General features: G+C 62.4%; 1 protein-coding gene across 10 annotated transcripts in view; it reads right to left on the bottom strand.

Moving 5' to 3' along the window:
- Positions 1-20,134, bottom strand: part of ATP2B4 (ATPase plasma membrane Ca2+ transporting 4) — a 48,713-nt gene extending 28,579 nt beyond the window's left edge. For 5 of the 10 annotated variants that reach the window (XM_068419195.1, XM_068419187.1, XM_068419198.1 and 2 more), the window contains exons 1-2: positions 19,993-20,134; positions 226-666 (exon numbers count right to left, since the gene is read on the bottom strand). In XM_068419195.1, the coding sequence (XP_068275296.1) occupies positions 226-421 (196 nt within the window). In that variant the 5' untranslated portion in view covers positions 422-666; positions 19,993-20,134. Of the gene's footprint in view, positions 1-225; positions 667-5,643; positions 5,667-8,410; positions 8,462-14,891; positions 15,081-17,616; positions 17,640-18,702; positions 18,785-19,992 lie in introns of those variants that run through there. The other 5 variants (XM_068419190.1, XM_068419194.1, XM_068419191.1 and 2 more) reach the window with 5 other exon arrangements.
- Positions 20,135-23,315: the final 3,181 nt, after the last annotated feature.

Raw genomic sequence — 23,315 nt, forward strand, 5'->3', positions numbered from 1 at the left:
ATTCCTCCTTCTCTACCGTAAATGATCATTTCATTAAGACGCAGGGAGCCATCTCCCAGGAGGCTTGTGACGGATGCAAGGGGACCACGTTCTGAGCTCAGCCATGAGCTATTTGAGCCATCACCCTCCAGCCACCAGCTTGAACCTCGCACAGCTCCAGCCCAGAGGCACCAGCCGGACCCGAGCGGGTGGTCCCACCTCGCAGACCACAGGACGGCCGCTTACCTTCAACTGGCGACGTCTTCAACCTCTTGCAGACATTCTGCACGCCGCCGTAGGAGTCATTGAGCCGGGCAACTGCCTCGGCGCTCCTCAGCTCCATGAGGTTCCTGAGCTCCACCATGGAGCAACCAAAGTCCCCTTCATGGTTGCCTTCAGCAACCGAGTTCCCGGGGTGGTGGTCGGCCATGTTGTTCGTCATCTTGACGGCAACGCCGGCTCGCGGCTCCTGCAGCACCCTCCCTCAAGGGTCCGGCGGGGGGATGCTCGGTGCGGTCCCTTCCCTGGGGGCTGCCCGGGTGAAGCGGGTGCCTCTAACCGAGCCCAACTTCTCCAGATAAAGGTGTAAACAGGATGTGCATGTTACCACGGAGGCGACCTTAGCAACGACCAGCGTGCATCTCCCACAGAAGGAGGAGGGCTCCCTGGATACCACAGCAACTGGAGCTGCAAAAACAAGGATGGGAAACAAAAATACCGGCGTTAGGAGGCCTGCGAATAAATGCACGTGCCCCATGGGATGGGCGAGCAGGAGCACTGGCACCCGAGGGTGGGCGCCTGCCAGAAGTAACGTGGTTTGGAGGTGCTGGCTTGCTCACCCAGCCCTGAGGATTAGCGTGATTTGACCAAAAACGAGCAGAAGTTGACTTTGCGGGGAGCTCGGACGGGCGCGGCGCAGATTGGGGTGTTTCGGAGGCGCTCGGCCACGCCACAGGGACAACCAGCAGCAGCAGCTCCGGCAGCGTGCAGGGCCGGGCAGGAAGGGCTCCCAGGTGGTTCTTCGCTCAACCCCCAGCTGCCCGGCCCAGAAAAACGCTCCCATTCAGTTTGGTTTAAAAATACATCTCGGCAGTGGAAAACAGCTGCTTCCTCCACGGGCTGCCGGCCCGGGGCCAGCTCACCGCGCTGACCACAGGTAAGCAGAAGCATCCCCCCAGCTAGCCAGCACCCATGGAAAGGGGCTCGCAGCACCCAGCGGGCTTGTAATCAGCGGAGAGATTCAGCAGGAACCAGAGAAGCTGCTAAACCCCACGTGTTGCTCTAAAATAAAGAAGCTTTTGCATTAATGATGCCCTTTGAGGCTGTGTCTTGGGAAGCCCTCCCTACTCGGCTTGCAAGCTCTCGTGCCGTCCCCTCGAAGGCAGCGAGCGGGGTCTCAGCCCCGGCTCGCCAAGCCCCAAACCGCTGCCAGCCAGGTTACACCCCAGCCCTGCCAGCGAGGGCAGGCGAGCCCCAAACCCGCTGCAGCCAGCAAGACCCAAGCACTGCAGCCAGGGAGGGACCATGAGCACCCCGCAGCTCCCCTCTTCCCCAGAGGTTTGGGGTCTGGGGTGTCCTGCTGGCATCCCAGGCAGAGAGGATGGGTGCTAGGGACATGGAGGGAGCAGGTGGAGCAGCATGGGCCAGAGGGGAAAGGGCTTTCTCTCGCCCAGGGTGCCCTCGGGCTCTGCTCCCAAGCTCAGGTGCCAGCAGCGATGCTCCCAGCCACCGCTCCAGCACTACAGAGGCAAAGAGCCTGCAAGGGAGGCTCTTTATGGAGAGAAAAGTCTCTCCTAGAGCAATATAAATGAATAACAAAAGGGGAACAGACACTAAGGCAGCACCAGCACTGAGGCCGAGGTCCAGAGCGGGCAGAGCAAGCGGCCAACAGCAGGAAGGTGGGAGAACACCCATCGCTGTTGCCCAGGAGCACACGGGATGTACCAGCCCCCGCCAACCCAACAGACGGGCATCAGACCATCATGGGGCCGTCCCAGAATCACCCTGAAGCAAACAACCCCAATTCCAGCCCTGGTCACACTGGCTTTGCAAACTGTGGGGCAGCAAGACCCCCAAAAAGCAAACCCCTCCCTGCACACACGACCTAAGCTCCCGCGAGCAGCTCCCCTCCTCGCCAGCAATGCCCAGGGCGGCTCTCGGTGTTATCAGGAGGCGACAGGCACCAACCGAACCCCAGGGACACCATGGGAGGGTCCTGTCCGCCAGCTGCAGGCAGCAAAGGGGTGGGGAGCACAGGGACGTGCTCCCCCCACAGCACTGGGGCTCCTGGGGCACCCAAACTTGCACCCTCATCACAGAGCGTTGCTGCTGCCCCATAGACCAGAGACCACCAGCATCCTTCCTTGCCCCAGCATCTTGCCCATGCCCAGCCCAGTCACCCCACAGCTCCTCGCAGAGCTGAGCTCATCTATCACCTAACGGCATGAAAGCTGCCGGCAGTGGGAGGTAGGACACGGCAGGTCCAATTAAGCAGAGTCCTGCTGATTAAGAGGAAAAAAGATAATTCCCCTCATGTCAACACACTAATTTTTTCCCCTTTCGTAGCAACTAGCCCCTTCTGAGGAGAGCTCAGAGGTTAAGAGAAAGACAATTAATACTGTAGCGGCCTAGTCCGTAATTACCCCTGAAGGAGCCCACAGGGCACCGATCATCACCAGCCCGTGCCCAGCCGTGAGGCTCCTTCCCTCCAGCAGTGCCGGCCCCAGGGACTCGCTTTGCTGGTCAAGACGAAAGGAGGGACCACAGCAGGGGAAGGCTCCTGCCTCCTGCTTTGAGCATCCTCCTCCAGCCCCAGGTTGGGGGCAGAGCATCAGCCAGGTCCAAGCCCCATCCCTGGCCCATCTCTGCCCCATCGCACCAGCACAGGACAGGCTCCCACGCTGGGAAGGATCCATCCCAGGCAAGTGGAGAGCAGTGCTCAGGCTTCCCTACCTCCTAAGGACTCCAGCAGCACTCAGTCCCCATCATATAAAATGAAATAATTAATTTCCAGAGCCCTCAGGCACTAAAATGCTCCTCAAGGGTCACGCAGGGTAGGAAAACAGAGCCCAGGTGGGAGAGCCTGACCGAGAGCCCGAGAGCCCTGCCCTGCGTGGGAACCAGCTGCACGGGACCCCCCAGCGCTGCGTCACCTCCCCAGTAACGTCCCCGAGCAGGACAAGGGGAGCTGCAGACAAGGAGGAGTTTGGGGGTGGCAGCGGGGAAGGACACGGACCCTCTGGACCTGTGGGCCGGGGGAAGGAGTGTGAACGCTCTGGGAAGGAGGGAGCAGCTGGCGAGGAGCAGCAAAGCCGATGCGGTGCTGCAGGCAAACCTGCCCGGAATAATAAACGGCTGCACGACACCTCCGTCCTGGCTGGGGAGAGCCGGAGCAGCCCTCCGCATGTGCCCTCCGCGTGTGCCCGCCCCGGGCAGCCGCTGGCACGGGGAAAGGGACTCGCTGGCTTTTAAGCACGGGGGAGAGGAAAGCAGGCTGCTGAGAGGGGGATGTGGGAAAAAATAAGTGGGATATTTCACACGTGACACCTTCAGTCGAGCCATGGGTGGGCTCGCTGCGACGCTGGCGGCACAGCCCACGGCAAACGCCAGCCTGAGCAGCTATCGCTGGGCCACCGGGCAAGAGCACGGATCCTCCCTGCTCAGCTCAGCGCGCTCGGAGCAGACGCTGGCAGGCAGACGTCAGCACCTCCCCATCCACCCCGGCAGAGATGGAGCAAGCCCTGACCAAGCCAGGTGGGTTTTTTTGACCCATGAAGGAGGGGAAAATCCACACCCCAGCTCAGGTCCCCCCTGGACATCTCCCACCATCCGGGGCACAAAGCACCGTGCCAAGGAAGAACAACACCAGCCACCACCTCCCCTGCCCAGAGCCACCAACCCCGCCGGGCTGGCAGGGCAGCTCGGCCAGGCAGGATCAGGCCCACTGAGCAAGCCTCACGCCATTTGGATCAAAGTTTATCACCTTCCCCAACACTCGTCTGGCTGCATCGGCACGGAGCCTGCCCGCACCCCAGCCCCACACGCTGCCCCTCGGGCAGCACCCGCTGGGCTCCATCTCCTCTCCTGCTGCGGGGATGGGGTGGTGGAAACACTCGGCTGCTGTAGGTTGCCATGGCAAACCCAATGTAAAGCTGTCAGGGATGCTGTTTATGTTGCCAAGTGGGGAGAAAAAAAAAAAAACGCCCAAACCCCAAAATTACTCTCCCTGGTCTGGGTTTAAGACTTTTCTCTTTAGAAATTAAAAGCGGAGCTCCATCCCCAGCGGAGGGGCTGTGCTGACCCCAACGCACAGCCGCACGGACAGACTGACTCTCCAGACAAGACACACGGGCTCCAAATGCCAAAGTAGCCCATTAACGCAGACACCCAGGCCCGAAGCACCTTTCCCTGCCTGCTCGCCAGGAATTGTCCCAGGTGAGACCATGCAGCTCTCCCAGCTCTCCCTCCACCGCACAGACCCACCAGCAGCTGCTGGGAGCTGCGGTCCCGCGTGGGAGCGACGCTCGAATGGCAGAGGGAGCTGAAAAGCTGCTGGAACGGCTGCATCTGCCGAGAAAATCACCAGGAGAGACGTGTGAAGCGCTGCTGCTGGCGGAGGGTGTTTGGGGAGGGGAAGGGACCCCGCCAGGCAGCCGCTGCAGCCCCTCGCAGCGTGCAGGGAGATGCGAGGGAGCGCGCGGGGCTCCCTGCGCCAGGGTGGGTGTACCAGGACCTTGGCACAACACACCCTGCCCAGGTTCGACAGAGACCAGAGCTTTGAGCAGACGCAGCTCTTGGCACATATGGGGAGGGGGCTGTGACTCCCCACCCGGGCCCCTGCTGGGGCTGAGCCGGGTGTCTCCCACGGCGGGGGCACGACTGAGATGAAGTGACATGCCCAGGGCGATGCGGAGCAAGAAGTGGTCCCCAGGCCATGGTGACACCGATGCTTGGTGGCTTTTGAGCAGCAGCAGAGCCCCCCCCAGCCCCCTGCCTCCCACCCTGCGCTGCAGCGGAGCCCCCCCCACCCCCATGCAAAGCGGGGGGGGGCCGCAGCACTCGGGATCGGGCCCCTCCCCTGCACACTCACCAAATCGCAATGTGCAGATGGCAGCGGGCTTGTTCCCAGCAACACCCATGGCAAGCCTGCCCGCTTAACCCCTCCTGTGCCGGGCGGCCGGGGCGCCCCAGGGGACACCCAGAGAGGGCACCCAGAGAACTACTGGGCGTTATCACCTCCTCGGGAGAGAGATGGGTGGAAGGAGCCAAGACGGTGACCCACGGCCGCAAACCCCATGCTCTGGAGGGCCATGGCCAGCTCCCGGGGGGCACGGATGCAGCCCACTGCCCATGGGCGCATCCCGGGGAGGATTGTCACCCTCGGGACCAAGCGCTCGCTGGCAGCCCAGAAGGGAGGAGGCGCAGGATGGCAGCGGGCAGTGAAGGTCGTGGTGTGGGAACCTGCACCCTCCACCCCGACGCCATGGAGAGGGGCCCTGTCCCAAGCAGGGGAGGGTGGAAGAGGCAAGGGGGGGAAGAAGCCAAAGCGAAACACCCCGAAACGCTCTCTCCAGGCACAAGCTCCACTCACAGCACCCTGCGCCGGCACCCGTGCAGCGAGGAAGCAGGATCTGTCCCTCTTCCCCCGGTAACGCTGGTGCCCACCTCTCCTTGCTCCTTCCCCCCAGCCCTGGCTGCCCAGACCAGCCACCGTCCCCCGCCGGGGCTCCCCTGGGCAGACATCTGTGTCGCCCACGGGATGTTACCTCCTCGCCGGCGCCTCCTCCCACCACCACGGCATCCGCTTCCTTCGCCGGAGCGCGCTGCGCCGTGCCCCAGGGAGGGGACGGTGGCATTTCCCTCCCCGTGTCTCTACGGCGGGGCCACCCAGTGGGAAACCCCCAGTGACACCCACCCCGCAGCTGCCCCACACGGGGGAGGCAGCGGGCACCACGGGGTGCTGTGCACGGGGACGGGTAAATGCAAGAGCCAAAATCCAAGCGGGGAGACCCCAACGACCCCAAGACCCTCTCACTTCCCTTGCAATGCAGCAGGGGGGGGAAGAAGCTCCCAGCCTTCACCCTGCAAGAGTGGGAGGACTAAACGTGCCCCCTCGCAGCTGGAAAGGGACCAGCACAACACCCAGGAAGCGCTGGGGCCTCGCACAGCCACCGCACCGGGGGAAACTGAGTCACGGAGCGGGAGCGACTCGGTCCGCAGCGCAGGGCTGATGCTGCAGCTCAGGAACCGGCGTTTTCGTTACAGGAACCCCAATGCCAGCGGATTCGCTGCAGGGCCAGAAGGAGCTCAGGGCTTCTCCTGCGCTCACCCGCTGGCAGCCCCCGAGGCAGCGCCCGGGGAAAAGCAGCATCTTCTCCTCCCGCATCCCCGCGGCGAGAACCGCCGGCCCCGCAGGCGCAGCGGCAGCTCCGCAACGCGGCGAGTTAAAATTCCCCAACTCCCACGCGGGGCCGACTCCTACGCACCTCACCGTCTGCGAGCTGGGACGCCGGAGGTGACGCCAGGGTGGGGACACACACACAAAAAAAAAAGGCCCCCGGTTATCGCAGGCAACGTGTAACGCTGTCACGCGTGGCCGCTGGCTCGGAGTGACACGCGTTTTCAGAGGCGCGGGAAGGAGATGTCACCGCTGGCCCCAAGATGTCACCGCCACCAGCCCCAGCTCCCCACGCTCCCCGGTCACCAGAGCATGAATCGCACCAGCCCACGGACGGCAGAGCCCGTAGTATTTCTCCCATACGCAGCCACGTGCAAGGGCACAAGTCAGGGCTCACGTCCCCAAACAACTGCCACCACCCCCCAGCCACGTTTGCACGCTCATCCCCACGCAGGGGACACACAAACCCTGCCGCTGAAGCCACCATGGATGGGGAAGAAACCAGAGCATCGTCCTCAAGCAGCATTATACCATCACACCATCCTCCTCCTCCTCTCCTGCCTCCCACGGGGCTGTGGGGACCAAAAGGGAGGATGGCAGCTCTGAGCCACGCACCGGGGGCCAAGGTCACGGGGGAAGCACGAGGGAAAGGTGGGCAGAGGCGACCTTCTCCAAAAGTGCATCTCCCCTCGCAGGCCGCTCCGCAGGGAACGCGAGCGGCTGCCATCAGCCCGCTAATTACAGCTCCATGTTTCTAATATTTTGCCTCCTGTTAACGAAAGTAGGAAACCTGTTGGGGTTTATTTTTTTGCACGCCCAAGGCAGCAATTAGCTCTTGCGAAAGGCAGGGAAGAGGTTGGAGGCAGGAGAGCACGGGGTGTGCTGCGGGGGCGTGGAACGAGCGTGGATGCAGCGATCCGTGACGTGGCTCCCCAAAACCTGCTGCCCCAAGCCCGCTGCCAGCCCAGGGTAGCCCCTGGCTCCCTCTGCCCAACGCCCCAGCGTGATGCATCCACGTGCAAAAGCCACCGGTGCAGCCACCAGAGCCGGGGGCTCCGGAGTCTACCCACACCCTCGGGCTTCCCTGCACGGCAGCGGCCCAGGAATTTCAGGGGGGGTAAGGGAAAACAAAAAAAAAAAGCAAAAGGAGGGAGTCTGCAGGCGAGCTGTCAAGGGGAATGTTTCCATCTAAGGCCTTGGTATTTCTCTCCCGGCGCCTGCACTAAATCACCCCAGCTCCTCTCATTATTCTTTTGTGCTTTACAAGGTAGCGCAGCCGGAGGAGGAACGCACAAGTATGCACACAGCAAACCCGGCCGCTTCTGCACCAGCACATACCTGCAGCCCTGGAGCTTTCGGAGGGGCACAGCATCCCCTCCTGCCACCCCGCCGGGCAGAGATGGCCAGTGCAGGGCGAGCTGTCGCAGCACTGAGCCCTGGTGCTGCCGGACTGGGGGGCTGCGCTGGACCCCAGCACGAGGCTTCGTCCGCCCCTTCTCCCACCGGCTGGCACGTACTGGGCAACTCAACTGGGGAGGGGTCTGGGGCAGACAGCTCCACCACACTGCCCCCCACACCCCCTCCACTCACAGGGGCTGACCTCTCCTCCAGCCCCACCACAGACCCAGCCCCGGGATCGCCTTAGTGCTGTTACACAGCATAGAGCAAACGAGCGTGTCCAAAGCAACGGAGGGAAAGGTTTGGGATTCAGCTGACTCGAAACCAAGGAGCAGGATTTGATCCTAGAAATAAGACAGCAAACCAGGCCTGGGGCTCTGGCTCTCAAGCTCCTCTTGCAGCAGCATCATCCCGGATGGGCTCCGTAAAGCAACGGTCGCACCCCAGCCCTGCGCTCAGACCGGTCCGGATCCTCCTGCCCCACAGCACGCCCAGACGCCCGCTGGTCTCAGCCCGACCCAGCACACCCACGGGCCCATGAGCACTGGGTGCAGACGCTCTCTGGCAGGAGCAGGACTCTGCTCCCCGCACATCCCTCCACCTAACACAGATGGGGAAACTGAGGCAGCAACACACCTGAGCACAGTATCAGCATCAGCTCTCTCCCAGCTTGCGAGCAGCTCCCGGTAGTCCTGACTCCCACCTTTCTACGTCCTATTCAGGAAGCGAAGGAACAGCTCAACTCAAAATAAAGTAAAAACCAGCAGGCAAGAACTGACCTACAGAGCACGAGTCAGTCTCGCAAGCAAAACACCACCCAAAGAACGAGCGAGCTGTCGGGCAGGACACATGGGTACAGCCATGATATTTTTAGCAGTATTACACAGGGACAGGGGATTCCTACCCTGAAGATCCCCGGGGGCTTAAAATAGGTCCTGTCACTTCCTCCCAGCAGCATCTGCTGCTTCTGGAAGCTGGGAGGAGAGGTTGAGCCCTTGGGATCTCGGGGTGCTGCGGGATATCCCAGGCAGCATCGCTGCCCGGGGTACCCCGTGGCACCCCGAGATCCATGGAGGCATCTGGGTGAGCCCAGCACTAACCTCCACTGGAGCACTGTGATGAGCTGCTTCCTCCTGCCCTGCTTGGAGAAGAGAAAAAGCCCGTGCCAAAAAACAAAATAGCAGTAATAATAATAGAAAAAATACCCCTCTTGTTCACAGCAAGGGAAACTGAGGCAGGGGAAGCAGAGCTTGTTTGACACCACGGGGAAAGTTGGTGGCTTGCTGGGGGGCGGGCTTTGGGGTCCCCCAAAGCAGGAATACACCAGAGGGGAACCCCAGCAAGTCCATCTGTCCCACAGCAGCCCCTGGGAGCGGGCTGGGACAGGAGGAGGGATGGCCAGACGCTCAGATCCTGACCCCGAGGCTGGCAGGAGGCCTGGGGACACGGCGAGGGGCTGGGGACAGAAACACCCCTCCTGCCACCCTCGCAAGGTCCCACTGGATCGGGGGGGTCTGGCACCCACAGCTCCCGACCGTCTCAGCTCCGAGGGCTCAGTCCCACTCCGGATCACATCCCAGACAGGCACTGGGTAACTTTAACTTCTCCGACCCCGGCTAGCAGGGATCCCTCACACCGGACCACACCAGCAGCAAATCCATATTTTCCCATTTACATTTCTGGATTTTCCAGCAGAGTAAGCAACCTGGGAGGGAGGGGAGGAGCTGTGACCCCCCCCTCCCTGCTCCAAAGGGTTAAAAAAAATAAAGCCGGCAAAAGTGTGTCTGCGATAGGAAAAACACACGCGCTCCCAGGGCGAGCGCGCCGGCTGCTCGCCGCTTCCCTTCCCGACATGCCCCGCTCCTGGGAAAGTGTAGGCTGTTTTCCATATATAACTGCAAACTGTTCCATGCAGTAAGAAGTCTAATTAAAGGGAGGGAGGGAGAGCGAGCGGGAGAGAGGCAGAAGACCGAAAGGCAATATTTATACGAGGGGAAGAAAGCCTGCATCCCGGGCACCAAATTAGACCCTCGCGGAGCAGAGCCCGTGGTATCATCGGGAGCTCAAATCTGGGCAGAGCAGAAGAGGAGGCAAATCAGAGCCTGGAAAATATGTACCAATAAATAAGAGGAGAGAGCCAGATGGGCCAGGAGAGCATGGGGAGGGGCAGGGGAAGGAAAAGCTAATGGGAGCCAGTTGCTGGGATAAGGCACTGGGAGGGTGCACATATACCCCCGGCCCCCTGCGAGGCTCCCGGGGTCCCTGTTCCCCACCGCCCCGCGCGTCCTATGGCTGGAGAACCTGTTATTTAAGTAAACAGCAGGAATGTGCTCAAAAAAAAGAAAAAAAGTAAAGCTGCACACACAGGAACAGGGCTGGGGGTGTGAAATGCCAGGGAGCAGAGCGGCACGGTGCAGGAGCCAGCTGCCGCGGTGGCTGGGGATAGGCTGCAAGCGAGGGGCACCCATCCCGGGCACCCACCCCACGCAGCACCCAGTCCTCACCCCACTTTGACACACCAACCCACGTGGGGCTGCATCCCACTGCCCCGGTGCTTTGGGGACACCCCGCTCCCCAGCATCCCCAGCCCAGCCAGGGCAGGGGGGTGCAGGGGGAGGCACGCTGGGCTGGACGGGGAAAACCCACACCCCAAAACCCGCACCCGACGTGCTCGTCAAAGCCCCTTTGTTAGAGCCACGCTTCCCACAAGCGACCAGCAACACCCCAGAGGCTCCCAGCTGCACCAGTAACCCAGAGAGACTGGGATATCCCTTTCCTCCAGCACCAGCATGAAGTCCCTGGTGATGCTCCCACATCCCTCCAGGTGGGATGGGGTCTTCCAGCGCTGACCGACACCCCAGGCTTTGCCACTGCACACATCCTTTGTGCCCATAAATTGCACCTCACGGTGCAGCCTGCAGGCCCCCCCCCCCAAAAAACCCTGCTCTTGAACCTGCAATGATGCCGAGAGCCCCAAGCTTGGGTTGAGCTCTACTTCAAGCAGAGACACTCACTTGCAGAGCCAGGACAAGACGCAACAGGGACAAGGACACCGCGCTGCATGGAGGGAGGGGGTCAGACCGCCTGCCACCCCCACCCCAGCGAGCAATGCCCCCCGCTAGCACAGAGCCAGCCCCGAAGCCCTGCAGCCTCTGCCCAGCCTCCACACAAGAGGAACAAACCAGCCCCGCGTGGCACGGCGCTGGGGTCACCCGAGGTGACCGCTGGACACCAGCCACTTTGTGCTGGCCGGACCTGGAGGCGCAGGAGCTGGGGGAGGCTTTACAACAGTCCCTGCCTCTCGCCGGCATTTATACAGGTGGGTATCTAAGCACCAGCGCTAATCTGGGGATAATAGCAGCTTTAGCAGCGATAGAGCAGAGATTACCGCTCAATCCGGGTGTTAGGGGCGTTGTGTTGGCAGCGAGCAGGGCGGCAGACGGGGCAAGGCGATCTGCAGGGAATAAAGCAAGCGGCCGGCATCGCGCCCCGGCTCCCCACAGCTCCCCAGTGACTGGACTGGTACCAGGGTACAGGGGGCAGACGTGCTGGGAACACGCTGCCTGCTCAGAAAAACCCCACTGAGTGCCTGGGGTTGTGGTGGGCAGGGTGCCCTCTCCTTCTCCTGCCCCAGGCATCCTACCCAGGGTCACTCGCATGCTGTAACCCCCTCCCAGGGCTCTGGCTCCTCTTCTCTGCCCCCACATTTTCCCCTCTGCCCCACACACACAGGGGTGGCTGCCTGCAGTAGTGGGGCCCTTCATCATCCTCTCCCTCAGCCTTTTGCAACATCCTCTGACCCCAGGCTGGGTCAGGGCAGGGGCTTTTGCTCTCTGCACAACAAGGACAGTGGAAATGTAAAAAGCAAGGCTCACTGCCAGGGGAGTCTGCTCAGTTCGGGGTCCCCCAGCACCGTTCGGGGTCCCCCAGCATCACCTGGGCTGCTTCTGCCCGGGGAGCACCCTGCTCCCACGCAGCCCCTCGAGGGGAGGCAGCCAGACAGCGTCCTGGGGTGAGGAGGATAGATTCAGGGCAGCCCCTCTCTGCCTGCTTTTCTGGGTCCCTTCTCAGCGATGCTCTGCCCAAACCCATCACCTCGAGCGGGGACGGAGCACGGCGAGATCTCAGGGGCTGAGAAACAGCGAGGCTGGTCTGTGCAGGCAGCTGCGTCCGGGGGAGCGGGAGGAGGAAGGGAGGATCCCTCGTTGTCCTTTCCAAAGGGAAAAGGGACAGTCCCCTGAATGGAAGTGCCAGGCAGGGCAGGAAACCCCTCCAGCCTCCTCGCTCCGGGCCGCAGCTGCCCACGGAGAGCGGCGGACACCTGCACGCAGCACAAGTCCCCCCGATCTGCAACATCTTGCAAGGATTTGATGCATTTCACGTTCAGCTGCAGGAGCGAGAGGATCCCCCGGCTGCCGCCCTGCAGAGAAACACCCAGATGCCGCGGGGAAGGGGAAGGAGAAGGAAGGGCCGTTCCTGCACCAAGTGCTGGGTAAAAGCGGCACGGGATGCCCAAGCTGGTGCCCAGCGAGGTGAGACCGGACACACAGAAGAGGAGCGTGTCCGCAGATGGGTGCGAGATGGAAAGAGTGGGGAAAACACCACCACGAAGGGAAGCAACGGGTGGAAAGAGATGAAAGGCAGCGGGTCAGGAGTCGGCACAACAGGATTTAGCGGCGGATACAGAGCGCTTTGCTGAAGGATTTTTGGCTCACGGGAGCCTGGCCCGTGGCTGCACCCATGAGACTGGCTGCACCCAGCCCTCGAGCATCTGCTGGGCACCCAGGCAGCCTCCTCTCCATCGCTGTGGGAAGGTGAGCGGGTCATGGCTGCTTGCTTCCTCCTTCCCCCAGGAGATCTCCTGCTGGCTCAGGGAACACCCCCAGGTGCCCTGCAGCTCTCCGGGGAGGAAACGCTGCCCAAACCGAGTCAGCTGGTTTGGTCCTTCCCTTCGTTTTTGGACGGTCCATTTGGGGTCGGATTTAAAAGCAATTCGTCACTTGGGAAATAACACCACTTCAGGCCTCCTCCCTCAAATAAACCTCAAAAGACATCATTTAGGCGAGCTTAATTTGGACAACTAAAAATAGCCAGCACTAGTCACACTGGAAAATGCAGGCTGAGGAGCTTCATGCTTTCGTAGCTCGAGCCAGGACACGGGGGTTTCTGGCTACAGGAGGGTCCCCCCGTCTCCGCAGACGTGTCCCTGGATGATGAGGGACACGGGGATGTGGTGGGCACAGTGGGACCCCCTGGGGACCCATCCCTGGGGCCACCAGCGCCCTGCCCAGCTGCTGGGATGAAAGTTTCGGGTCCCCTCACTTTCCCAAGCAGGATGCCGTGACTCACAGCCACGTCTGCACCAGGACACCCGGGAAAGATCAGCCACGCTCGCAAGCTTTTCCACAGCCAAGCCAAGGTTCTGGTCCCGGCTCCCTGCGGCTGATTCAGCCCCGCTTCCCCCAGCCTCCTCAAGCAAACGCAAGCAGGCCCCTCTGCCAGCTCTGCCCGCACACGGCATGAATCCCCTGCACTGAGTAATGTGTAGGGGCGGGTTGTTATTCCAGCTTTCCTCCCGTTCGGGAGCAGCGGGGCTGCCACAAGCAACGCGACCCTCGTGAGGTACCATCCAAGCCTTGCTACGGCCTGGCAGCCCGGGCTCCTCCATCGCCAGCCTGGCTTTACCAGGCCACAAACCCAGCCTGCCCGCTTTTCCCTGCAATCCCCATCCTTGCACCAATCTCCCCCTCCTCGCACCAGCCTCCCTGCTCCAGAGGCAGGAATAATATTTAACTCGGGTTCACGCTGGAGCACAAGCTCCCTCCCAGCCTGGGTCCCCCCCACCACCCGGGGCTGTCTCCATCACAGAGGCCATGCCGGATCCGTGCTCCCGGCACAGCCACGTGCCCACGGCAGAGCCCAGCGCCGGCAGAAAGCCCCTGGGGAGCGAGCAGGGCTGGGAACCCCGGGGAAGCTCGGCACCGTTGCCAGCTGCAGCAATATGTCACGGCTCTGGATTTCACGGCCAGCAGATCACGCCTGGAGCCGTCCCCCTCCCCTGGGGTACGGCCCGGCTCAGCCCACAGAGCCAACGACAACGTGGGGGCTTCAGCCCCTGCAGAAAGGAGATGGGACAGGAAGATGCTCGAGGACCGAGCCATCTTCTCACTTGTCCTCATGTCCCTGCAGCGGCGACAGCCTGTGAGATGGCACAAGCAAGCAAGCAGCTTCCCCATCACCAGTTAAAAAGCAGCCCGAGGTCTGCCTGGAGCAGCCAAGTGCTCGAGCAACCCGAGGTCGCTTTTAAGTAGTTGGTGAGAAGGTGGGAAGAGAGATGAAGAGCCGTAGCGTCGTGATGCTGGGCCACTAAACCTCTGGGAGGGCTGAGGCAGAGAGAGACGAAGCATCAGCATTTCTGAGCAGGACCAAAGGGCAAGAGGAAAGCTGAGGGCACAGCGCGGGGCTGGCCAAGGGCAATCGGCACCTCCCGGGCAAGCGAGGGGTGGAGAAGGGACAGTAAAGCTCTAGCTGCTGCAGCAGGGTCCTGAATTAGCATCTCGAGAAACCGCGCTGAAAATCAGACACCTTCTGGCCGAAATCTGAGCCCAGACCTGAAAATCTGATCACTGGATCTGATGCTCAAAGAGCAAAGGTCACGCCAAGTCCCAAGCAGGGCCTGACACCACGGCGCAGGGCTGAGCTCCCCCATGGTCCCCTCCAGCCGGGCTTCAACTCCTGCCCACCCCCAGCCCCCCTGGCATGGGCAGAGGCAGCACCGCGAGGGCCAGTGGCTTATTTTTAGCCTGGGGAAGGCAGGAGCCCACGAGCGGCCCTCCCGGCTCTCGCCCTTGGCATGAAGCTTTTCCTGCTGCCACTGCTGAAGCGAGTGCCTCGGGCCTCAGCCCACCCCGCTGCCCCCCAGGCCCTGCGGCACTGGATTCAGCCCCCGGCTGGCATCACCGACCAGCCCAACCCCTCCCCTGGCACAAATCCTTCCTCTGCCCAGGGAAGAGGAGGATGCTGGGATCCGCTCAGGAGCCGGCGCGGCTGCCATGGCCGAAGGATCCAGCTTATTTACAGCTCCGTAACGGACGGCGGCGAGTTAGGCAGGGCTGACCTTTCCGTGCCTGAGACAAAGAGGAGATGTCAGCAGCCGCGGCGGTGGAGGAGTCGCAGAATCGGTGGCGCGGAGCCGGGACGGAGCAGGAGGAGGCCAGACCCGCGCGGGGGGCTCGGGAGCGGGGAGCCGGCCGGGGCCACGGGAAGCCGAGCGCGCTGGGATCCCAGCCTGGGAAAAGGAGGGATCGGATTCCTCCCTCCCCGGCCCCGTCGGACAAACTCTTCCGGGTAGGGACTCCTACGCGCTGCGCTCTGCCCAGGCACACCAGCAGCTCGCTGCTCCCCGCGGACCCCGGCTGCTTTAGCAGGGGGAAAAGACAGGGATAACGCATAAAATAAAATAAAAAAGGGGGGATGGAGCCTTGCCCCCGGCAGCCGCAGCAGCGCTCGGCTCCGTTGGCTGTCGGTGCCTCGGCTCAGCCCAGCTGCCGACTCATCCCTGCCATGGAAGCGGAGAAGCAAAAGTTTCCCCGTCAGCACAAAACACGGACAACTGGCCAAACCTTCGCCTTGGCGAGGAGTCCCCACGGCGGGGACCGGCCGCGTCCCAGCCTGGGTGCCCACGATGGGCAGGGGACCGCCCCGCTCCCCGCGTGAGGGCACCGGGGGGTCCCCGTGGGCTCACCACGGACCCCCGTGCTGCGGGGAGGGAAGGGTTCGCTGGCATGAGGAGCTCTCCCGAGCCAGCCCTTGGCACTGCCCGACGGGATGATCCTTCCCATGCCCCTTCCCTTGCTCCAAAGCGGGTCAGTCGCAGGATTTTGGCAGAGGACCACATGCAGGGCCGGTGTCACAGCTGCGCCGTGCCCCCTCCCAGTCTGTATGGCATTTAGGACTGGATGCCACGACGCAGAAGCACAAACGGCCCAGGGATCCAGCCCAGGAGCAGCTGGCATCCCACCTCACGCCCGCGCCAGCGTCCCCATGTCCCTCTCCATCTGCCAGGGCAGTGGTGGCCTGTCCATGCTCGCCAGAGCGGGGCCAGCCCCTCGCTCCGCTGCCGAGTGGGTGCGGGCAGCGGGATGCTCCCAGCCACGGCCCCAATTCCTGACCCCCCAGGGGCACGTTGCTGTGCATCAGCTTCCCACATTTAAATCCGAGCCTCCTCCCAGAAGCTCACAAACGCAGGAGGACACCAAAGTCATCTGTTACTCACAGAGAACCCTCCGAGGATCTGAGTTGCTTAATTAGTGCTTTGAAAGAGTCACCATCCAGGTGGGTGACACACCAGCGGGTTGTCATGTGCTCCGCATGTCTCAAGCATTTGCTTTCTTCCTTTCTCTATCCAGGGTTAGCTTTTTTTTTTTCCTCTCCTTTTTCTAATGAACAAACAGAGGGGCAGGTTTTATAAGTCCATGGAAACTCTATTATCCCTCTGCATTAAAGCCAAAAGCAACTAATTAAAACATCAAAGTCAGGTGTTTCATTAGTTCGCCCTCAGAAAGCACTGGCAGGAGGTGGCAGGGAACGTGGCTCCCGTGGCCGGCTGCACTGAGGGACCCCAAGGCTGGACCCCCACCCCAAAGCGTGGCCCCATCCTGGTGGGACTGGGAAACCCAGTGGGGAGCTCTGGGCTGGCCACCACTGGGCGGAGAGGGGGGTGTCACCCGCCTGTCCCTCTCCTCCAGCCGGTCACTGCTCATCGCAGGAGGCCTTTGCATACACCAATGTGGAGAGCAGGGAGGCTGGGGAGAGGAGCATCACCCTCTCCCCATCAAAGCTGCATCTCCCAGGAGCATTTCCATCTCCAGCACCACGAGACGGGTCCTTATTCCCTCCTGCGCAGGGCGAGGGGGCTGGGTTCAAATTCTCATCTCAACCAGACCAATTTATTTCCTCTTCCACACACTGTTTCTCCACCTGTACGATAGAAGGGACATCGCTGCCTCCATCCATCCCACCCAGGAGGGCCCCAGGCATGGGCCAGCATCCCTCACCCTGCCTGGATCCACTCCCAGAAGTCCCCAGCGCGACACAGCAGTTGGGGCACACCAAGGAGGTGGCACCTCTCTGCGCTGCAGCGGCCACCTCCCCACGTACGGATCTGCATCCCTTTGCCACGGCCACACCGAGCATCGCCGCATCCCTCCCTGTGCCGCAACGAGCGCATCCCTGGCACAGCGGCACCCGGAGCAAAGCGGGGTCCCCACCCCACGCCTCGCCGGGGCTTTAACCCACGTTTTCCTCCGGCTCCCAGAGATCAACGGTGATTTGCCAAGCGCGGCGCAGCCTTCCCCGGCAGGGAGGGGCCCTGGGCGAGGAGGAAGCCGGAGCAGCAGCCGGAGCAGCAGCCAGCCCTTCCCCGGGCCCTGCCAGGGGGGAGCAGCGGATACGGGGAGCGGCAGCAAACGGGCACCGATGGCCGGTCCCTGCTGCAGAGCTGCTGCTCAGCACCGGGCTCCTCACAGCCCCCGAGCCCCCGCGGGCTCCTTCCAGCGCCGCTGCAACAGGCGGGTGCCACCGCTGCGGGCGAGCTCCGCTCGTGGCCTGGCGGGGGGGGAAAACAAGGGAAAGGGCAAGAAAAAACCCTAATAGAGGAGCAGGGAGCATGCAGGGAACCCACAGGGTGCGGGCAGGGAAGGAGCAGGCTCATCTCCCAGCGCAGGCAGCCGAGGAAGGCCTTGGGGAAGAGGGGGAACTCCAGGCACAGCTCCACCCCGGCGCTTTCTACTGCACAACAATAGCGGAGAGGAGCAGCCGTGTCCCTCCCTGCTCTTACTCACCCTGCCCAAGGACCTGGGTCACCCCACGGCTCACCCCTCCTGCCCCGGGGGGGCTCCAGCATGGTGGGTCCCGGGGCACAAGGCTGGGTGACGCTCCAGCCAGCAGCAGCTCACGCCAACGGCGAGAGATCCTCGTACGCAGCGCGAGAGCCGGACCCACGGCACGCGAGCGGCCAAGCCGGCAGCGCAGGGAATTCCTTCCCTCCGTCACCATCTCAACAGGAAAAAAAAAAAAACCACCACCCAACACCATCCTTCGCCCTCTCAAGCCTCTACCTGCAGCGCCCTGCAACCGCCTCCCCAGTGCCAGCCAGCTCCCCTCCCGCGGGGACGCGGCCAAGGCTTTGCGGAGGCCCCTGCGCATCCCCTCGCACGACGCTGCTCCCAGGGCAGCACCCACCAGCGCGGGTGGGATGGGGACGGAGCGTGCACCCCGAGGGGCCGGGGAAGCGGGAGGTGTGGGGAAGCTCTGCCTCGCTGCCCTGGGCACTTCGCTCGCACCACAGCACCATCCCGGCACAGGCACCCCTTCCTCCGTGCCAGCGCAGCACCCGCCTTGGCACGGGGCAGGGAACCCACACAGCCGAGCCAACACGAAGAGGCTTTGGGAATCAAAGGGCACGTCGTAGCTTTTGGGAGGCCCCCAAGGCCCCCCCAGCTCCCTCCATTCAGCCTGGGAGAACCCTCTGCTACCCGGGGCCAGGGGGGCACCTGCAGCCACGCCAGCACCCAGCCCACACCATCCCGAGGGGACGGGTGGGCTTTCCTGGGGAGGGTGACCCGAGGGGACAGCTTGCAGGGCACTGGGAAGGGAACCCCACGCCGCTGCAGGGTGGGGCTGGTGGAGCGCGGGGGCGTCAGCTTCTCTCGCTCGTGATTAAATAATTTAGGTGCGTCTCAGTGCTCAAGGAAGCGAAAGATTGAGGGCACGGTGTGGAGGCAGGCAGGGCGCAGGCAGGCGGTGCCATCCCTGCCTGCCAGCGCAGCCGACAGAAGCACTGTGCCCGTTTGGGGTGGGGGCACAGAACGGTGCCCCCCAGCCCCAGGACAGCCCTGGACACCCCGTGGGGAGCTCGGAGCACTCACCTCCACCCCAGCTTGCTGCCCCACAGGCCCGGCCCGGCTGCCAGTCCCTGGCTGCCCGTCCACGGGCAGAAACAGGCTGCACTGGTTTGAGCTTTGCAATCGAAACCCCCACCCAAGCTCAGGTCTCCAGAGATAAGCGCACAATAACCTATTGTCCCTCCTCCACTCCCTCCCCTCTCAAGATCTCGACTTGCCTCTGGTGAAACAGGGAGGGACCACCCAGCTCCACACCCCACGAGGGGCACGACCCCGGCCCCTGCCCACCGAGCCAGGATGCTCGGAGCCAGGGCACGGGCAGGGCTGGGATGCAGGGAGAGCGCTGGAGGCAGAGCCAGGAGGCAGAAGAGGCTCCTGCCTGCCGGCCATGTGGGCCACAGCCTCCCGGGTTTTCTTTTTTATATATACATATTATATTTTTTCCCCCCATTCCTCCTGTTTTCTGCTATGGGTTTGATCAGGATTGGTGCAGGCAGGAGGGGGTGCCTGGCCATGGCGTGGGCAAGCACGAAGCAGCCTCCCCCTCCCCGCGGTGCCAGCGCTCTGCCATCCCACCCTCCATCCATCCATCCCACCCCAGCGTCCGGATCCGGCCCCACGCACACCCTGCCCCGCTCACCCCACTCCAGACGCACCTCGCCCAGCTCCAGGCAGGGCACCAAGCACCCCCTCCTGCCCCACGGGTGGGGAAAGCCACCCACGCAGCACCTTCCCCGCTCTGTCCTTGGGCTGCCGCAAAGCTCTCCCCCCCCTCCCTGCCTGCGCTGCCTCTGCCCTTCCCTCCAGTGCCAAGCTGCAGCGTGGCCTGGGGATGGATGGAGGCAGCAGCCAGACCCACCGTGGTCTCATCCTGCTCCCCCCCGCTTTTTAACCCCCCCTCTGCAGTGCTACAACACGTTGCCCTCCAACAACACCCCCCTCCCCTCCTCAAGGGCAAGGCAACAAGTGATACGACCAGACCGGGTTCCCACCCCCCCCCCCAGACACACGGGGGCGGGGGCTGCACGCCTCGCAGACCCCCACGCACAAAAGTGGGCATCCCACCACACCGCCCACCTCTAGGCACCCACCCGGCTCCGCAGTGGCACAGGGCAGCCCCGGGGGGTGCCACGCCAAGCGCCCCCCCCTCAATCCCACCTGCTGTACCTGGGTGCAGCACCCCAGTACACACTGGGAGGGACTGGGGGGGGTGAAAGCACCACCCCATGCGCCCAGCACCGAAAAACCAAGCACCGAAAAGAACCCACAAGACCCCCCACCCCACTCCCGTGTCCCCCCCCCCCATACACTCACCGGCTCAGCCCCCACAGCGCCCGGTTGGCGACGGAGCCCCCGCGACTGGCCATGGGATGGGGCGGGGGGCTCGGTGGAGGAGCGGTCCCGGAGCTAGCGGGAGAAAATGCTTGTCATGGCAACCCGTGCCGAGCCGTGCGGAGCCGAGCCGAGGAGGGGCTCGTCCCAGCTTGCCGGGGGAGGGGCTCTCTTAAGGTGGCGGCCCGCCCCGTTGGTTGCTTAAGGGGGACGGGAGGAAACGGGCGAAGTCCGTGCCCGCCCCGGGCAGCGCCGTGCGTGTGCCCCCGGGCAGCACCGGGACCCCCTGGGCAGGGAGGTGTGTGCACCCCCAGGCAGCATGGGGACCCCCCCAAGCCAGCACTGTGCATGGACCCCCCTGGGCAGCACCGTGTGTGTGCCCCTGGGCAGTGTGGGGACCCCCCAGGGCAGCACCACACATACACCCCCAGGCAGCACGGGGACCCTTCAGGCAGGGTGGTGTGTGCACCCCCAGGCAGCATGGAGACCCCCTGTCCATGCACCCCTCAGCCAGCTTGGCACCCTCCCCATGCCCCTGCAGTGCGTGCCCCCCTGGGCAGCGTGGGTACCCTAAGAAGTGGGGGTGCCCTCCCCACTCCGGGCATGAGGATGGCACATCTCCAGAGTGAATGGTGGCAAAATTGGGGTTCCTCGTGGGCACTGAGGTTTTGGGGTTCCTCCTGGGCACTGGGGTTGATCGCCCGGGGCTGGCATGTGCCTGTTGGGGTGTGCCCAGCCCTGCAAACCGTGGGGCACCGTCCTCTGACATCCCCTGAGAGTGACTGTCCCCGTGGGTGACAGCAGCACTTGGGAGGGGTACACGCACTGTGCGCTGCAGAGGGCTGAGCACGAAAAAACTGCCCTTTCCCCCTTCCCGTCTGACCCTCACCCTTTTTTAGAAACAAGCAGGAGAAAAATCTTCATGGAAACGTGCCTGAAACGTGTGAAACGCTGCGGCTGAACCGAAAGCTCAGCGCGGCGTCGGTGCGGCAACGCTGGGTGTAGGCAACCTTAAATCAGCGTTAATCCCGGCTGCATCCCCACGTTTGGGCACGCAACCCGGTTCAAGTTAAACCAGTGGAACATCTGTGCATGCACAAGCCCTAATTAGTGCTTGTAACGTTGTTTTTCCCCCCTTGAGGGCCTGCACCTCAATAATTTTGCATTCCTGAGCAGTCCCAGGGCGACGTGGTGCTGCAGGAGGCGGGTTACACCGGGAGAGCCGAGCCCAGCAAACGCTTTGGGCCCTTTGGGGGGGAATTCCTCCCCGTGCTGGCAGAGCCGTTATCCAAAACATGTACTTGTCAAATTGCTTCCACTCGACCCCCCAGGACCAGACCTGCCCGCTCGGGTGAGCTGGTTGCAGTGCATTTTTAGCGCATGGGTGGTTTTGATGCACGGGCAGTTATTTGAAGCCAACTGAATGGCTTCAGAGCTGCTGGTGTTGGATGTAATAAAGTCTCTGCCACCTTCCAGTAGTTCACAGCACAGAAAGCATCAACCTGCCCCTGCGCCCTGCAGCGGAGAGCGGGGAAAGGGACCTGGGCTGGTAACTCCTTGCTCATCTTCAGTGGTCCTTGGTGTTTTCCTGGGGACTTATAGTCGGGTTTATTCCTCCTTAGGTAAAAGCCTCCAGGGCTGGAGAGTCTCATGGCAAGAGCAAACCTTGTATCTCAAAGCAAGCTCAGGCATCTATCTTCCATTTCTGGGCTCCACAGCTTGTCCACTACAGAAAGTGGGAATAAACATGTGGCTTTTAGCTGGTGCCCAGCTCTCCCTCCGGCAAAATAAAAAGCAGACGGCGCTGACCACATCGGGTCTCGGGGACTGACCAGCAGCTCGAAAAATAGATGGTGGTGCAGGCAGCAGACTGCTTCCAGTGGGCTGGGATGCAAAACTGCTATTGAGACATAACAGCCTTTTAAAACAGGTTTTCTGAGCTTGGAAGGAATCTCTGACCATCTGGATTTGGACTCCTGGAAGGAAATCAGCCTTCCTGCCCCGGGAAACCTGTTGTTAACAGGGCAATTTGCGCTCTCAGAAATGCTGTGAATTTGCAGCCTCCTTGGGCTTGGGCTGAAATGGGGAAAGGCAGATTTTACAGCCCGGGCACTTGCTGGTGAAGGAACTAGCCAAAATCCGTTCAAAAAACGTGCTTCCCATCCAGTGGCGGCCTGCAATTACAGAGCTGGTACTTAGCAGCTCCTGCCTGGTGTGTTTCCATTCCAGCGAGAGCAACCATAAACACCGAGGCTGAAATCCCCTTCCACTTTACATTTAAGGAAAAGCACATGGAGGATAAGTCACGAGCCTGGCTGGAGCGGGAGGGGGAGCAGGACCCTCGCCTCTGAGTGCGCAGCCGGACCCTGCTCGCACCGACCCGTCCCCACACACTGCAGCAACGTGGGGCAGAGCAAGTGAAAAGTTCCTTCGTGGAGTGTTTTGAGGTCGTACAGGCCCATGATGCTGACCTAAACCTGCTCTGAAGACCCTTCAGTGAGCCCCTGCTTCCCAGGATCGTGCCTCTGCTCTGCTTGCTGGTGCCACCCCTCCTGCTCCATCCCGTTCATCACAGGGCCACCTGCTCTCCCCGTCCTGCTCTTGGGAGACGTGAGGTTTTGCCATCCCTGGAGAGGTGACGGGGGTGTCCCCACACCGCTCTGCCAGGGGCACGGACTGTGCTCTGCCCTCCTGCACCCAGAGAAAGGAGCAAACCCAGAGCCAACAAAGCTCCTCGCTCGTCTCCCACCAGCCCCGAGCTGCAGGAAGGGACCTCCCAGGATCAGCGGAGGCTCCGGCTGCTGCAGCCCCGGGGGTGGCAGCGGGGACAGGCTGCTTCTCGTTTGGCTCTTGGCAGGCGCTCACCGGCGAGCTCCGAGGGGGATGCTGGATCCCGCTGGCAGGTCTCTGCAGGGCTGCTCCGCTGCTTTGTTCTTGTGCCTTCGGCCTCCTCGTTCGCCGGGGATGATGGCTGGATATTCCTTCGTCCCTTTATGTCCTCCCAGAACTGGCTCTGGCAGCAGGAACCATCTCTCAGCTGCTTTGGAAAAGGAGCAAAAGCTCCCAGAGTGACCAGCAGCATCGGAGCCCACGACCAGGGACCTAAGCCCTGCGGGGAGCCCTGCTGTGATGGGAACCTCAGCTCTCATCCATAGTTTGGTACCTCATTCCCAAACGCTTTCCTGCTGGGTGCTCTGTAAGCGGAGCAGCCAGCGGTCCCTGGCCTGAGCAGTCCCTGGCCAGAAAGAGACCAGCAGCACCATGAAATAAATAACCCCAAAATAGAAAAGATCAGCCCACTAAGT

The sequence above is a fragment of the Nyctibius grandis genome, chromosome 27 (genome assembly GCF_013368605.1).
Source record: "Nyctibius grandis isolate bNycGra1 chromosome 27, bNycGra1.pri, whole genome shotgun sequence".
NCBI classification, from domain to species: domain Eukaryota; kingdom Metazoa; phylum Chordata; class Aves; order Nyctibiiformes; family Nyctibiidae; genus Nyctibius; species Nyctibius grandis.